The sequence below is a fragment of the Etheostoma cragini genome, chromosome 1 (assembly GCF_013103735.1).
Source record: "Etheostoma cragini isolate CJK2018 chromosome 1, CSU_Ecrag_1.0, whole genome shotgun sequence".
Classification (NCBI taxonomy): Eukaryota; Metazoa; Chordata; class Actinopteri; order Perciformes; family Percidae; genus Etheostoma; species Etheostoma cragini.
In genome coordinates this window covers 30,077,696-30,093,608 of record NC_048407.1, presented here as the reverse complement: position 1 = coordinate 30,093,608, position 15,913 = coordinate 30,077,696, and the positions used below count along the sequence as shown (strand labels likewise).

General features: G+C 42.3%; 1 protein-coding gene across 3 annotated transcripts in view; it reads right to left on the bottom strand.

Annotated features, from left to right (window-relative positions):
- The window catches only part of lrp4 (low density lipoprotein receptor-related protein 4), a 117,549-nt gene that overhangs the window by 4,316 nt on the left and 97,320 nt on the right, over nt 1-15,913 (bottom strand). Inside the window, exons 16-38 of one of the 3 annotated variants that reach the window (XM_034873254.1) lie at nt 15,006-15,131; nt 14,309-14,517; nt 13,720-13,801; nt 13,495-13,600; nt 13,009-13,210; nt 12,595-12,784; nt 11,409-11,540; nt 10,949-11,089; nt 10,762-10,848; nt 10,506-10,677; nt 9,653-9,815; nt 8,613-8,838; nt 7,306-7,609; nt 6,681-6,899; nt 6,301-6,435; nt 5,440-5,548; nt 4,958-5,150; nt 3,572-3,685; nt 2,988-3,099; nt 2,257-2,318; nt 1,281-1,368; nt 1,027-1,168; nt 740-801 (exon numbers count right to left, since the gene is read on the bottom strand). In XM_034873254.1, coding sequence (XP_034729145.1) covers nt 760-801; nt 1,027-1,168; nt 1,281-1,368; nt 2,257-2,318; nt 2,988-3,099; nt 3,572-3,685; nt 4,958-5,150; nt 5,440-5,548; nt 6,301-6,435; nt 6,681-6,899; nt 7,306-7,609; nt 8,613-8,838; nt 9,653-9,815; nt 10,506-10,677; nt 10,762-10,848; nt 10,949-11,089; nt 11,409-11,540; nt 12,595-12,784; nt 13,009-13,210; nt 13,495-13,600; nt 13,720-13,801; nt 14,309-14,517; nt 15,006-15,131 — 3,356 coding nt within the window. In that variant the 3' untranslated portion in view covers nt 740-759. The remainder of the gene's footprint in view (nt 1-739; nt 802-1,026; nt 1,169-1,280; nt 1,369-2,256; nt 2,319-2,987; nt 3,100-3,571; nt 3,686-4,957; nt 5,151-5,439; nt 5,549-6,300; nt 6,436-6,680; nt 6,900-7,305; nt 7,610-8,612; nt 8,839-9,652; nt 9,816-10,505; nt 10,678-10,761; nt 10,849-10,948; nt 11,090-11,408; nt 11,541-12,594; nt 12,785-13,008; nt 13,211-13,494; nt 13,601-13,719; nt 13,802-14,308; nt 14,518-15,005; nt 15,132-15,913) is intronic. The other 2 variants (XM_034873238.1, XM_034873246.1) reach the window with 2 other exon arrangements.

Here is a 15,913-nt window from a genome sequence, read left to right as displayed (position 1 = left end):
TTGTTTAGTGTCTCTTCATCTCCAGCACAAACAAAATACACTCAGTAGGGGTCGGCACACCTGTTAAAAACGGAGGCACAATGACCCAAAGCAGGGATCTCACCTAAAGCTGCTGCTTTTACAAACAGCCCACGAAACTGAGAATTGGAAATCGATTGCTTCTTAGACATAGATAACAATTTGAGAATGAAACAAAAAGGGGACTTCCTGCAATTATTTTCTCTCTTTTGACAAATTGCAAAATCTTACCTGCAGTGGGAACTAACAGGGGGTATGGGAAATGTAATGTTGGGTTTAAGAAACTATCAATTCAGAAGAGGTAATTATCTTCCCTCGAGTTTCTGCGTGTGAAAGTCAAACGCCACCATCTTCTGAACATAGCCATGCTACGAAATACAGAGAGTTGTGTGGAGCTGATAGTCTTAATTAGCATCGTAGCAACTCATTTGGCAATGGCTTGAATGTAACCGACGTTCATTAATATCAAAAAGTCACGCACAAAAGCTTTAACAAATCTATTCATACACCACGATTCACTGCCTGTCAAAATGTAAGTTTCACAACAAAAACCTTATTAAGTAGTGTAAACACTGACATGCTACTAATAACAGAGCTCTGAAACGGCACCAAAGAGAAAAATGGTTAACTTTGGAGAGCAGGCTGCATGCAGTTAAAGAAAACAAAGTGAAGGAAAACAAGAGAAGCAGCAGAGAACAACTCCTTCATGGGGCGTAACTACCTCTCCGCGGGACAAATGGGTCAAAAGATAAAGGGAGAGAGGGAGTTGTAGGGATGAGAGAGCTGCAGTGAGGAGAGACAGGAGGAAGAAAAGATGAGCTTGTGTCATGTTACAATTTTTCTACACAATCAGACAAACAGTAGTCATTTGTCTGTGGTCACCCACCAAACACCTCCATATTCTAGGATCATTCTATGGAACTGTCATGGATTCACCTTAAATCCATTCATATATTAAACAAAAAAAATGTCCCTTGTTTTCACTTTAGTGTCCAGACTGTTCGTTACCTCTTTCTTATATCGAAGCTGGTTGTATATTGGAGGCTTTTGCGATGCCTCAATCTTGACCTCTTGTGTGGACGTCCGATACGAGGGATTACTGTAGGTCAGGTTGCTCACTCCGGGGTCAGCAAACTTTGACTTTTTATGTCTGTCATTCAAAAACAGGAAGAAAAACAGCACATCACTTAGTACATTTATATATCCGCTGTGAGTCGAATGTAAGTTATTATCATACCCTGTGTTTAAGACCAGGGACTGACCTGTAAATGATCAGAGCAGCAATGAGGATCAGAATAGCCAGGATGGTCAGAACTCCACCAATCACATAGCTGATATGAAGTCCTTCTCCTGCAACAGATGGCACAGATGTTAAAGAGTGGTGTGTTTAAAGAGCAAGTCCAGGGGCTTTACTTAAAAGAACTTTACAGACTATTTTGGAAAAATGCAGTTGTTCGCTGTCGCTTACGCAATTTCAGTTTCATCTCAGTACAGAGATAGGTTTGGAAGTGTTAAGCCTAGCCTATGTCTTGTTTCTTCAGGAGGTAGTCTGTACCAACGGAATTTTGTTTCCGGGACTGTTCAGGTGCCGCCGGAAATTCCACCGGATGGCCCCATTTTTGGCTAGATTCCTGTTACCTTCCGCTCTCTTTGGGTTAGCATTTTAAACTTCCGGTGGATTCATGAGGAACATGGTTAACTGCTCCTCAGATCTCTGCAGGGTAAATCCAGACAGCTAGCTAGACTATCTGTCCAATCTGAGTTTCCTGTTGCACGAATAAAACAACTTTTGAACGTACACGTTTTACCAAAACAAGTTCCTTCCCGAGACTATTTTTCAGAGACACCGCCATTGTGACCTAAGACAATTGTGATTGGTTAAAAGAAATGCCAAAAAACCAGAGCACGTTTTTCTCTGTGTATTTACAATCTGTCACATCATCTGAAACTCAAAATGATGGCTGCACGTGTCGTTGTGCTAACAATGTCCTGAGTGACAGTTGTGTGGCTGCAGCAGTAGTAGCAGCAGTTTCCCCCCTGCTTCCAGTCTTTGGACTAAGCTAGGGTAAACACATCCTGGACCTATCTTTGTACTTGGCACACATGGATAGAATGAATACATTGCTTTTTTACTGTGGGTAAGATGGTGTATGTAAAGTTTCTCAAATGTCAGCCTGTTTCTTTAAAACTGCATGCAGTGTGCATACCAATAAGGAGAGAACTTTTTCATGTACTGACCGTGAGGAGCCGTCACCACGTTGCTTAAGCAGCCTTCTACGTTTAGGTTCTTGTCAGTGCAGCTGTAAAAGATAATAGAGAAACCCAGCTTGAGAAGAGAACTTTACTTAATATTAGCTTTAATGGCCTTCTGAAGTTATACCATTATACGTTTTTCATGAAGATAACTCTCAGTAGAGTCTTTGGGGGGAAAAAACTGAGCTTCTGTAGAATTATTGCTGGTTGAAAAATCTCATGGTTTATTCTGTTGTAGATGAACACTTACATAATGCTCCTCTTTGGAATGAGAACATTGTCAGACTTCTTTAAAAGGCTTGAGAGCACTCAGTTATAATTTCTCAGCGAGGACATGCAACTTCACTTCTACAATTATTGCAATTGCTTATAACGTAGTTCTTCAAATTACAACAACAACGTTGAAAAGAAGCACACAAAACAGAAAATCCGGCAGCATCTTGTGCATGCTGGTATTTTCATTAGTTTAAAAATGAGAGTCAAGCGTGGAATTTGGAAGCATTGATGCTAACATTCTTGGCAGAAGGACAAGTCCACCACTGTGTTTCTCAGTGGGATGATGTGAAAGTACTCCGAGATACATCGAACAGGGACAAGTTATTCATTACATTTGGTTTTATTACATTTTGGAGCAGTTACAGTAAGTGATCACTTCAAAAAGGAGCTTTTCTGTAAAAAAAAAGAAAACAACTATTGAAATGGACAAACAGACGTACTTGGCCGGTGATGGTCCTCCATGTGGAGTGTCTGTTGGAGCTTTGGGGATCTTGTTGGGGACCGGAGTGCTGCTGGTTCCCCTGGCAGGAGAGGTGGGGACGTAACCTGAAACTGATAAACACATGCACATTAAAACCTGAGCGTGCTGGAATGTGCCGATTTCATATTAGGTGATTTTTGGTTATTTAGATATTTTAAATGTTCTCATGCACCCTTATTTCTTTGTAATCTCTTCTTTTCAATATATATTGTTAGATATATTTTAACCTGGGATAACTATGGTGATGATAATCCTGATTTACCTAAATAACAATTGTGTATATATTTGTCTCTGTTTCGGTATTTATTATTATTGTTTAATATGTTTGTATGTATGTATGTATGTATAGTAGGGGAACTACATGGGATTTACGTGCCAATGACCAAGGCAAATCCCATGTAGTTCCCCTACTGTGGCAATAAACTGCTTTCTGAATTTGAAGAACATTTGTTATTGGCCAAGTATACAGGATTAGGCCAATATAATATGCAAACACGTTGGCACATAGAACAGTAACAGTGCACAATGAAAGTGGACACTTACTGGTGGAGCAGGGTCGCCCATCTGGTTCATCAGGGCAGGCACACACAAAACTGTTGGTCTTGGCAAAGCAGAGGTGAGTGCAGCCGCCATTGTTTACCCCACAGAGATTGGTCCCTAAAAGAGAGGAGATGGAACATTCACAACTGGCACCAAACAGACCGAGTGATTTAAAGTCATCCTTTAAGTTTGGTATAATTCCTCAGATGAGAACGATGACATTTGAATTTAGCTTGCATGAAGTAACAGTACTATGACAATGAAGGTCTGAGCACTCTTAAAGAGAACTGTGAAGCGGTCTGTTACAAACTGAAATGCAATTCAAACTAATTGCAAGAGCCTACCTACTTTGTCATTTATCAAATTACATAAAAGAAGCTCAAACAAATCTATCATGTTCAGCTAATTGACATTAAAGTAGTCTGGTTTACCGTTTACCGGATGTACAGTGCGGGTATAAAAGCTGAGGCATTCTCCTCCACTAATGCTATCTCCGCTATCTACCGTACTTTGTAAGTGAACTGTTGCTTCATCCGGGACTTAGTGCCGCACAAGCTGATTGTGGTTGGTTAAAAGAAATACAAACAGCCCAGAGTGTTTTTTTTCCCTATGCAAGAATGTTAGCTCATGCGGCCAGACCATACTCCAATGCTACCACAGCACTGTTGAGATTCTCTAGGTTTGGCAACGCAAGACTACCAGAGTGACTTTTAGATTTATCCTGACCATTCTGCAGCAAAAACCTTCATGCCAGACGAAAGGTTATTAAACAAGCTTCTGTCTAGAGCCCAACCGATTTAAACAGGGGATATTAGGCAATTTCCAAACTATCAGTATCTGCATTTATAATGGCTGATAAATGATTTTTATATATATATATATATATATATATATATATATATTTATTCCTTTATCAAAATCCTTTATAATGACAAATGAACATTAAAAAAACAAAATAAATGGACGAAACACCCTTCAACCATGTCATGAGTGTTAGCGTTGCATAGTTTGGCCACCAGAGTGCACTTTACAATGGCCCTGCTTTTGTTATTGTGCTTTTGTTCAACGGACTTTAAGTTTCATATCTTAAGTTTGTATTTTTATACGTTTTATTTACCGGTATTTTGATATACTTCGATGTTCCTCTGTTCTGTGACAATAATATATAAGCAAATATTTGTATCAATATCGGCCTTAAAAAGGCGACACGCTCTGTACCTGCGTTCATCGCCTGCTATATTGCAACCTCGCACATCCAAATCAGCCTCTGCTGCTGCAGCACTTTTCCATAGAAACACCTTTGTGCATCGCCATCCTCACAGATAAACATAGTGAGGTCGTTGTCGTCTCCCATGTCAGCTGGAGGTGTCAGAAGAAAAGCCTCCCTACCTGTCTGTCTGTGAGGCGATACCACTATAATGTCCATGAGGCCCTCCACGTTAGCCAGCACGGTTTCCTTGTTACGGCCGGTGTGTTTGTCCACCCGCTGGATGGACTTAGTCTGCCAGTCCGTCCAGTAGATCCAGCGGTCTTGCTGCGAGAGTCGGGAGAAAGGAGTTAGAGGGGAGGACACCGGCTTCAACTGGGGAAACGAGGGAGAAGAAGAGAGGAGAGGAAAAACACAGACAAGGAGAAGGGGGATGGGAGGAAGAAAGGGAAGGGGAGGAAGAAAAATGAGGGTCAGAGTGGAAGAGAAGTAGAAGAAATGGTTAAGTTGAATGAGTTCAGCATGAGTTGGGGGACGGAGAGACGACCAGTGAGAGTCACATGGTGAGCCGATGAGTGAAAGAGAGCAGGTGAGTGGAGGTGGCAGCCAGGAGGAAGGGTCAGCCCAGTGATTGACAGCAGGGTGAGGAGAGGTAAGGGGGTACCTGTGTGAGGGCGAACGGGTGGGACACCGGGCTGACGAGGACCTGGCGCAGTTTCCCGTTCAGGTCTGAACTCTCTATCCTGTCCAAGTGCGCGTCCACCCAGAAAATCCTGCAGAAAACATCAGATTTATGAATATATTCCTGGCCATACACACATTGTGCATACCTTCTGACTGTTAAAAACAAGAGTTTAAAGGCTGTTAAGGCTAAATACACACACACACACTGTTACCACTAGTGGGACAAGGTTCTACGTACATGATCAGAGTTGGCTCAACATTTAGAAGTCTAAGCTCAACTCCTTTGCATCATATACTGTATATGTGTGTGTATATATGTCTGTGAAAACTTTCACATCTATCCATCCATCACCCTACTCTCATCTGGGGTCCGTGTCGCAGGGAGAGCAGCTCCAGCAGGGCACCACAAACTTCCCTTTCCTGAGCCACATTAGCCAGCTCTAAATGGGGGATCCCAAGGCGTTCCCAGGCCAGTGATGGAGATAAAATCTCTAAACCTAGTCCTGGGTCTTTCCCGAGGCCTCCTCCCAGCTAGCGATGCCTGGAACACCTCCCTAGGAAGGCCACAGGGGGAATCCTTACCAGATGACCAAACCACTTCCACTGGCTCCTTTTGATGCAAAGGAGCAGCGGTTCTATTTTGAGTTCCTCTCCGATTATTGAGCTTCTCACCCTATTTCTAAGGGAGACGCCAGCCAGCCATTCCATTTTGGCCACTTGTACCTAGGATCTCATTTTATGAAGAAGTTCAAGTAGCATACTATCTAATCTAATTTAATTAAATGGCTCTTGTGTGGAAAAAAGTTAGCTCCTTTGACAGACACGTTTCTCTCTGACTGACCTTCGTGTGTCGTAGTCTAGTGTGAGACCGTTGGGCCAGCCCAGGTCGGTGTTGATCAGAACCTTTCGGTCCGAGCCGTCCAAGTGAGATCGCTCAATCTTTGCGATGTGACCCCAGTCAGTCCAGAACAGGAACCTGCGGAGGAGGCAAACTGGTAAGGAGACTTTCTAGTGTGCAAAGTTGAATTCATTCCAAACTAAAACAAATAACTCTTTTCATCATTTGATTTCTTTCTGTTAATATTACTCTTTTCTTCTGCTAACATCGGCAGAGTTTATTATCTGGCTAAGACAAGGCTGCAAAGATTTATTTTTCTGTTCTAGCTTTTAAATCAAAACCTAGATTATGATTTGAGGGTGGAGCCCGGCCCTCTCTCTTACCCTTTGCTTGGGAACACTGCGATGGCTCGGGGTTCGTCCAAACTGTTGTTGACCAGGACTTTGCGGCTCGTTCCATCTAGGCGGGCCACCTCGATAGTGTTTCGCCCGGTGTCGGTCCAGTACATGTTCCTGGCCACCCAGTCTACAGCCAGCCCATCAGTGGTCTTCAGGCCCTGGCTGATCACCGTCTCCATGCCAGTGCCGTCTAGGTTTGCACGCCTACAGGACAAAGTAAAGGGTGGACAGCATATGACATAGGGCTACTACTATAATAATCCTGATAATATCAGTAAATACACTGGCCGTGGTTTTTATGTCTTAATGTCAGCATTGGTTTTGTTATTGTGAGTTTAAGATACATTTGAATGGATAAAGGAATTCCTCAAAGTAGTTTTAATATAGAAGTGTGTTTTAAATGTCATCGTCATACTTTTTTCTTCCTCTACAAAATTCAAATAAGCAAACTTTATCCAGAATCTGCATTTGTTTTGATTATCTTCTGTCTTTTTCAACCTCCGACAATGGCTGACCTTGATTTATTCAGATATTCATAAAATCATAATTTATTTAATAAAAAGCTGAAACAAAAATGGCAAGAGCGAACAGGCATTGTGTGCGTTCATACCTAATAACATCGAGGGTGACATCGGTGTAGTAGATTTTTCCGTCCACGCTGTCGTAGTCCAGTGAGATGACGTTGTGCAGCTCGGGCACCGGTACGTGCACATCGGTGTGGTCATTGGTGTCGAGGGAGATTCTCCGCACACTGACTCGGTTGGAGAAGAGCAGGAACGACTCTGGGGAGTCGTCACATGACCTGCCGTCTCCCTTGAGGAGGATGCCGGTGGGACAGGCGCAGGATGTATCATTGGGACGAGGCAGGCACAGGTGGGTGCAGCCCCCGTTCCTCCTGCCACACTTATTAAAACCTGAAGAAGCCAGAGACAGATGTGAAGAGAAATAGGTGCACGCACGCACACACACACACACACACACACACACACACACACACACGCACGCACACACGCACGCACGCACACAAGGCAATGTATCATTAATTGTCAATCACTCAGTGAGCTCCACATACCGCAATCGACCGAGGACAGAAGCTATATTTAGGATCATGTAGGGATACCAAAAATAGCCTAACAAAGGCCACTGAGCAAATCTAAAGTGTAGGAAGATGTTTGATCAGCTGTGAAACTGCAAACAAACAAAATACATTGTGTAGAGCAGGTCATGAGACTAAAAGATGGAAATAAAGTAAATGACCAATATAAATTTAATAAAGTTCTTCTCCATAAAAGAGCAGGGCTTTTTTAGTTGCACACTATAATAGTATCACAGTTAATCTACAGGTAGCTGCTGGTTTTATCGTTTTACTTGTATAGTGTGTTTTTAATGTTTTGTATTGTTTTACTGCTTTTTCTGCTTTTTTTGTAAACTGTGTCTGAGTATTTTGAAAAGCAATATCATTATTATTACTACCAGAAGCAGAAAGGGATGTTTGCACTAATTGCTGCTAAGCCCAAAGGCAACACAGTGCTTTTACAGTCTTACATTCACTCTGAAAAGCAACAACATCTTAGAATTGAACGATGGAGCCGTCACAGGCCTCACCATTGTCAATGACACCCATCACCCTCTATATCCACACTTCAGACTCCTGCTTCCATCTGGCCGCAGATACAGGACTCTGCGGTGTAGAAGGACTTGTTTTGGCAGACGTTTTGTGCTTTCTGCTAAACAATCTATCTCGCTGACTATCCAATGTTGTTGTAGTAAATGTGGTTGTTTCTATATCTATCTTTATGTTATCTCTTGATGTATGAAACACACTGATTTCAAATCTCCATCATGGGACAATACAATACTATTTTATCCATCTATCCATCCATCCATCATGGTCTTTATAGTCCTCAGCGGACTCACCCAGTGGCCTCTCCCGGTCCACAGCCTGGATGTCCATCAGGCCCGGCAGGTTGGCTCGCACCGTGATGGTGTTGGTGCCGGTGTTCTTGTCAGCTCGCTGGATGCTGCGACTCTGCCAGTCGGTCCAGTAAATGTGGGACCCCAGCAGGGTTAACCCGTACGGGTGCTGGACTGGAGTCACCAGGGTGTGGCGATTCTGCCCGTTCAGGTCGGCCGCTTCAATGCGCTGCAGAGGGCCGAAGAGATGAGGGGCATTACCACCATGACTCCACAATATCTGATGTCTTTCATCTCAATGCATGTACGTTTTAGTCCATTAGCGTTTAGCCATTTAACCTTTGCATCTCTAGTGATAGCTATAAACTTTAGAGATCTTTTTTTATACCTTGTCGGTTTTTAATTAATATGGTGCATCTTTATGAATGTAATATCCTTTTTGTTGGAGTATCTACAATTATTTTACTATTAAGGCATGTGTTTGCTTCATTGGGTTGTTTTTTTTCTCGCTGTAAAGCCCTTGTTTTAAAAGTTCTATAGAATATAGATTAGTGTTATTGATTTATCTTTGTTACAGTTACTCTGTTCCAGAGTGACCTACAATGAGTGTAACAGCAGAAGAATGTTAAAGCTATCATGCGTAGTTTCTGTCTCCCTCATGAGGAAATTTAAGTAATGACAACAAAACTGCCGGAGCGTCCACACATTATACAAGCCTTAAAACCAAGGATTACAGGGAGGGTTAAAAAACCATGAAGGACTCTTCAGAGGAGGTAAATATCTTCACTCAATGAAACCATTCCCTAAATATAGCCAAACTTAAAAATACAGAGTTTTGTGGAGCTTAAAGTCTTAATTAGCTTTGTATCAACTCCTTTGGAAATGGCTTGAATGTAACGGGCATTCATTAATATCAAAAGTTACGCACTACAGCTTTAAATTCCTGGTCAATTAACATTGCAAGTCCTTGGAAACACAGAGATCAGGGCTTTCATTATGTTAGAATTTACGATTTGTGAGGTGAAAATTCATGCGAGTGTTACCTCAGTGTGAGCGTCGGCCCACAGTAACTGTGAGCCGGCCATGTCGATGGCAAGGCCGTTGGGCCAGCCCAGGTTGTTGCTGATAAGGACCACGCGGTCTGAACCATCCATTGCTGAGCGTTCCAGCTTAGCGTGCTCTCCCCAGTCTGTCCAGTACATATAACTGGAGAAGAGAGAGGGAGAAAGAGAGAGGGGCGCAGGTCTTTAAAGTCAGACAAACTTTAAAGTAGGACAGAGATAAGCGGTTGAGGACACGCTGGATTACCAGACAAATATTACACATGATGTTTGGACAAAAAACAGACGTCCAGATGCTGTACAATCATTAGTTTACGTTCAAACCACTTTATTTATCCAAAAAAGGGCAATTCTAGTTGGTTTACAGTCTAATGACCCAAAAATATCCATTTACACAAAAACACATTAATACCAGACAGGAGAATGTACATAGTTCAATACAGGTCAAGTAATAAATATTACTTTATATTAATAAATATTCCCAAACAGATGAAACACAAGCGGTACACAACTCAGGATAGTAAAATAAAATGTTTATTCCAAGGTAAGATAAGATTGTCCCGAAGGAAGTTTGTCTTGGACAAACAAACAATATACTACATACATACATACATACGTTTCAATCTCTGTAGCATTTACCGAACCCCCCTAGATAAACCCTAATAGACCCCCTTCAATTTGGCGGTCTATTTAAAGCTGCACATTTCCCTATCTCTACCTTGCCAATGCTGCTGTTGCCCTGTACGTGTATCGCTGTACATATGTGTGTGTTTACAAAAGAGACTATCACCAAATGCTTTGAAAATAAAAAGCTATTCCACTCTGGCAGCCTTACCCCATCTCATTGTAGAGGGCGATGGCTCGAGGGCTGTCCAGGTTTTGCCAGACGAGAACTTTCCTCATGGTTCCGTCCAGATTGGCGACCTCAATGCGGTTTGTTCCCGTGTCTGTCCAGTAGATCTTCCTGCCAACAGCATCCACCGCCAGGCCATCGGTCGTCACCAACCCTACAAACAGAGGCAGAGATGGAGTTGTGACACTCTGACTGGGTGGAGTTAAACAGCATCGCACATGTGAGCCATCCTCCTCACCTGTAGATATGATGTCTTCTTGTGCTTTTCCGTTGATGTCGGACCTGCTGATTTTCTTCAGCGTGCTGTCAGACCAATAGACTTTTCCTGCATGAGGCGCCACATGCACATAGTAAGGACTCCATTTCCACAACACTTTCTTGTTTTTTAAAACAGGCATATTAGAACTTTAAGAAGACATACAAACCTTCTTTGGGGTCGACCCCGATGGCGATGGTGTTTTTCATGGAGCTGTTGACAGCCAGAACCACATCTGCGAAGTACGGGATATCCAAAGAAACCATCCTGATGTCCGTCCTCCGTGCAAAGATCAGGAAGCTGCTCATCCCTGTACACACACATCAACACAGCATTTTTCAGTCAGAATACAAAAGGGGGCTGACATGCTTTTATTTTCCTGGAAGTAAACCCTTTTACCCCTCATGCCTTTGGTAATGCTAAGCTTAAGTTCAATGTTGCATTGGAGATCAACAAGTTACAGTAAACGTGTAATTACCCAAAGCCCCATTTGCCTATGCCTGCTTTTTTGGCCTACACCATGAAAACCATTAGCTTTAGCTACAAGCTGTTTCTTTTTGCACTGTAAACATGGATAAACAGACAACAATAAATGCTTTATGTTTGACACTGAAGACAAAATTTCGTACCAGGCGTGCAGGTCTTTCCATCCGTCTGCAGGTTGATCCCGGTGGGACAGGCACAGCTGGAGGCTTTGGGAGCAGGAGCCAGGAGACAGAGGTGGCTGCAACCTCCATTATTCACCGCACATGGGTTATGCACTACAGATGGAGACACACAAAGCAAATATGCTCAGCCACTGTCCCACTTTCTGCATTATCTTAGATGCAAGGACTGGAAAGGGAATGGGAGACAAAGAAGCAAACCAAAAAAACATAATTCCCCATATGGGAATATGAGAAAGCCCCTAACATCAGTGGGATCAGTGAGGTTTCAGTTTGGTATGAGCCCCTGAGGCTCTCTGCTCGGTCAGCCAGTAATCTGGGTTCAATTTACCTGTAATCCTCTCAGTGTCAGCAGAGACAAACAATCTGAGCTCTGAGAATAAGGGGCAAAAATCAGAAAAGTACAAAGTGACAGGAGGAGATTTTCTCCTTTTTCACAAAGGACTGCACAAGTCCAACAAGACAAGTGTGTAAGTGTAGTGACACATTTCCTATTTGTATATTTTATATCTCTGTAGCCTACTGCAGTGCATTGGATTTGAAATTAAGTTTTAAATGTGTGTGAAGCTATCAGAAGTGTTTTTAAAAAGGTGTTCACATGCATTCTGGATAAACACAGTAGAACCCTTTTATTACATGGACCTGTAATGCAGCAGTACAAAATATACATGTTGACTGTGGCTGAACAATATATGTAAACCATTTGTGATTTTTCTGAACAATATTGAGATTAAATTGTGATTTTATTTCTGTAAGCAAAATTCCAGGCCTCTATTTGAAATAGCATTCTTTGCAATATACATATACACAGACGTATTTAGCGGTTTTGACATATACATATAACTGAAAAAACCCTATAACTGCTTTGCACTTTGGCTGCTTAAGCTAATGCTAACAGGACCGACTGCTACATAGCTCAGAACCCTGGAGGCCCATTAGTCAAGCAAGGGTAAACAGCAGTAATTAAATACAAAAATGGCTAGAGTCCCTTAACTGTTCATCAATTAAAGCAAAACGTCTGCAGTTAAACCTCGCAGTCAAGATCGTTTTATTTATTTCAGATTCAGTGCGTTGCATCACAAGACAAAACAATGAAAACACACATCACTGTCCTACATGTGCACTTCAGTCTTGATAGACACACACAGACCTGTCTCGCGGTGTCGGTGGAACATGTGAATGTCCATGAGGTTCTCCAGGTTTTCGGCCAGTGTGAGTCGTCCCAAGCCGGTGAGCTTGTCAGCACTCTGGATGCTTTTGGACTGCCAGTCCGTCCAGTACAGCTTGTCCTCATGTACAGTCAGACCAAAGGGGTGAGGCAGCTGGCTGACAATCAAAACCTGCATGCAAAACAGTAGCATTGGTCCGGTGAGATCTGTAGACATTCCTAAACGCTCCAAGTGAACAGAAAATCTTGAAAACAAATGTCCACCATGGATGAACAATTCAATTTCCTTCAAATTGTTGTTACAAAATACATTCAAATTACACATTTGATTGTTAATTTTGAATAATTTCAGCATGAAGCCATTTACGTTGGGAGAATAAAATGTACACCCTTTACCTGTCGGTCAGAGCCATCAAAGTTTCCAAATTCAATAGTCTTCATGCCAGCGTCGGCCCAGTACAGGCGTTTGGTGTCGTAGTCAATGGCGAGCCCGTTGGGCCAAGTCAAATTAGATGAGATGATGACAATGCGACTGGAGGCGTCCATTCCTGCACGCTCAATCTTTGGGTTGGCACCCCAGTCTGTCCAGTACATGAAACTATGGAGGAAGAAAAAAACAAATGAGAAAGAATGAGAAGGACATGTTTGGTTTCATATATTTAAGCTATTTGTTATGTTTTATAAGATTATTTATAGCCTTTATTTTGATAGGACAGCAGAAGACATGAAGAGGGAGGGGGGGTTGAGAATGACATGCAGCAAAGGACCACAGGTCAAAGTCGAACCCAGGCCCACTGCGTTGAGGAGGAAACCTCTATATATGGGCGCCCGCTCTACCAGCGAGGCTATCCAGGCGCCCGTTTTAACCTTTTTTAGTCTCACCCTCCGATCGGGTCGACAACAATGTCCCTGGGCCGGTCCAGGTTCTCCCATATCAGCACAGTCCGCATGCTCCCATCGGCATTAGAAACCTCGATACGATCCGTACCTTAGGAATCAAAGACGTGACTGGTTAAAATCCAAGAGCACATGCTGTCAGGCAGGCGATTGCACATAGTACATCAGAAATATGATTTGATGTGACAGAATGTGAATAAAGTTCCTTACCAGCATCGGTCCAGTAGAGCTTGTTGGTCACCCAGTCAATCGCCAAACCTGCTGGGCTCTCCAGACTGGTGTCCACCACCACCTGGAGAAACAGGGACAACAAAGATGTGAATTTCCCCAGCTTTAAGTTCTTAACTAAACTCTAAATCTACAGTGTCTTCTTCAGAGTATGAATTGCTGTTGCACTTTCACATCAACCCCAATAGATGGCAGTATTGCATGAACTTTAAACCTTCTGCTCCCATATCTGCAGTCTGGGACAAATGAAAAATGGGATTCTAGCCTGGTGGCGGCTGTGGCGCAGGTTGTAAAGCAGTCGCCTATCAATCGGAAGATTGATGGTTTGGTCCCATTTCAAAGTGTTCGCTGAACCCTGTATTGCACCCAATAAGGCGCCGTCGGTATGTGAATGTTTGCTTGATGAGCAGGTAGCACCTTGTACGGCAGCCGCGGCCACAAGTATATGAATATGTGTGAATAGTTCCTGTACTATGTAAAAACGTTTTGAGGAAGTTGTTAAGTCTAGAAAAGTACTATATAAATACCGTCTAATTACATTTCTTTCAGTCCGACTGTGGATGTAACTGACCTCCTGCTTGGTGCCGTTCCAAAGCGCTCTGTTGATGGAGTCGGTGGTGACGTCTGTCCAGTATAGGTAGCCATCTTTGGCGTCCCAGTCCAGGGCCACGGCATTGCGCACGTCAGCAAGAGGGATGACATCATCGGACATGTCCTCTGTATCAAAGCTGATTCGTCGGATGTCCGTCCTTCGGGCAAAAAGCAGGAACTTGTCAAGACCTGATTAAAGACCAAAGGTCTTCTGTCAGTCTTCTAGGTTTAACAGTGGGGTCAACAGTGAACACAGCAAAACAGCACCAACACACAAACAACTAGCAGCCCAATTTAGGAATATCGTAAATCATAACCCTTCCTCTAATATAATTGTCTAAAATGATGATGATAAAATGAAAATGCTTTTATGACTACAGGGTGTGTAGATGTTAAATATTTCTAGTTTTCATAAAACTGTCACAATCAATGGAAAAAAAATATTAAAAACTTTGCCAAAACATAGTTAATTCTAATTTGGCACTACTTTGGCTGAACTAAAACCATGAAATGCAAGTTAACTAGTTTTAAATTTATAATATTTAAAAATACATGTCGTAGTTGTAACTAGCTAATACTGTTGTTGTTGGCATTTATTGTTCATAATTATTAAAAAATATGCAACAGCAACACAATAATTGCATACGTATTACAGTTCCAGATGAAGAGGGACTCACCGTTGGCACAGTTGTTGTGGTCCACCTTCTTGAAGCCGGTGGGACAGGCGCAGGTGTGCGTCTTGTTGCTGGGGAGACACAGGTGGCTGCAGCCTCCGTTGTTGGTGCCACAGCGGTTCCTGCCACCTACAGGAGAGACAGAGAAATAACACAGCTCAGCATATGATGGTTTATGTGCTTAGACACGTTTTGAAGACGCCATTTATTTATTTAAAATAATAATTTATTTATCATATAGTGTATCTGGGGATGGCCTCAGGGACCACCTAGGCCAGTAAGCAGTGGGGGATTTAAATTTGCTAATCATATGACGGATTCATTTTAAGACTTTTGATATGTGGACCCCATGTTGAAGATCCCTGCTTTACATCACAGAAATACCCGTTTCATACATGGCCAACAACTCCAGTTAATATTGTGAGGCATGTCTTATAATAACTGATAGAAAACACAAAAAACTACAAAATATATGCGGGTTGTGAAAAACAGATGTTTAAACTGATTTAAAAGGTATTTGTTTTCTGTTTAAAGAAAACTGGTTCAAGTGCGAATATGCTGCAACTATGTCTCCTCTTATTCTTGATCTGGTTATTCTATCCCTAGTTTATATCAACAATGTTTCATTTCAGGGATTTTTGGCCAGATGTACCCTCACCTTTGTATTTTTATTTAAATTGTATATTCTTTCACTCCTCTGTTGTTATGTAATGATTGTGTTGTATATTGGGAACCCTCTCGGAAACGAGATAATACATCTCAAGACGTTTATCCTTATAATCAGACTTGAACAACTTCTGCTTTCTTTGTGTTGACATTCTAAACTTTGGTCAATTTGGGAAACATACCTCAAGTTACAACTGACAATCAAATAATATTCTTTTTTTGAGTAAAGTTCTCATCACACACTC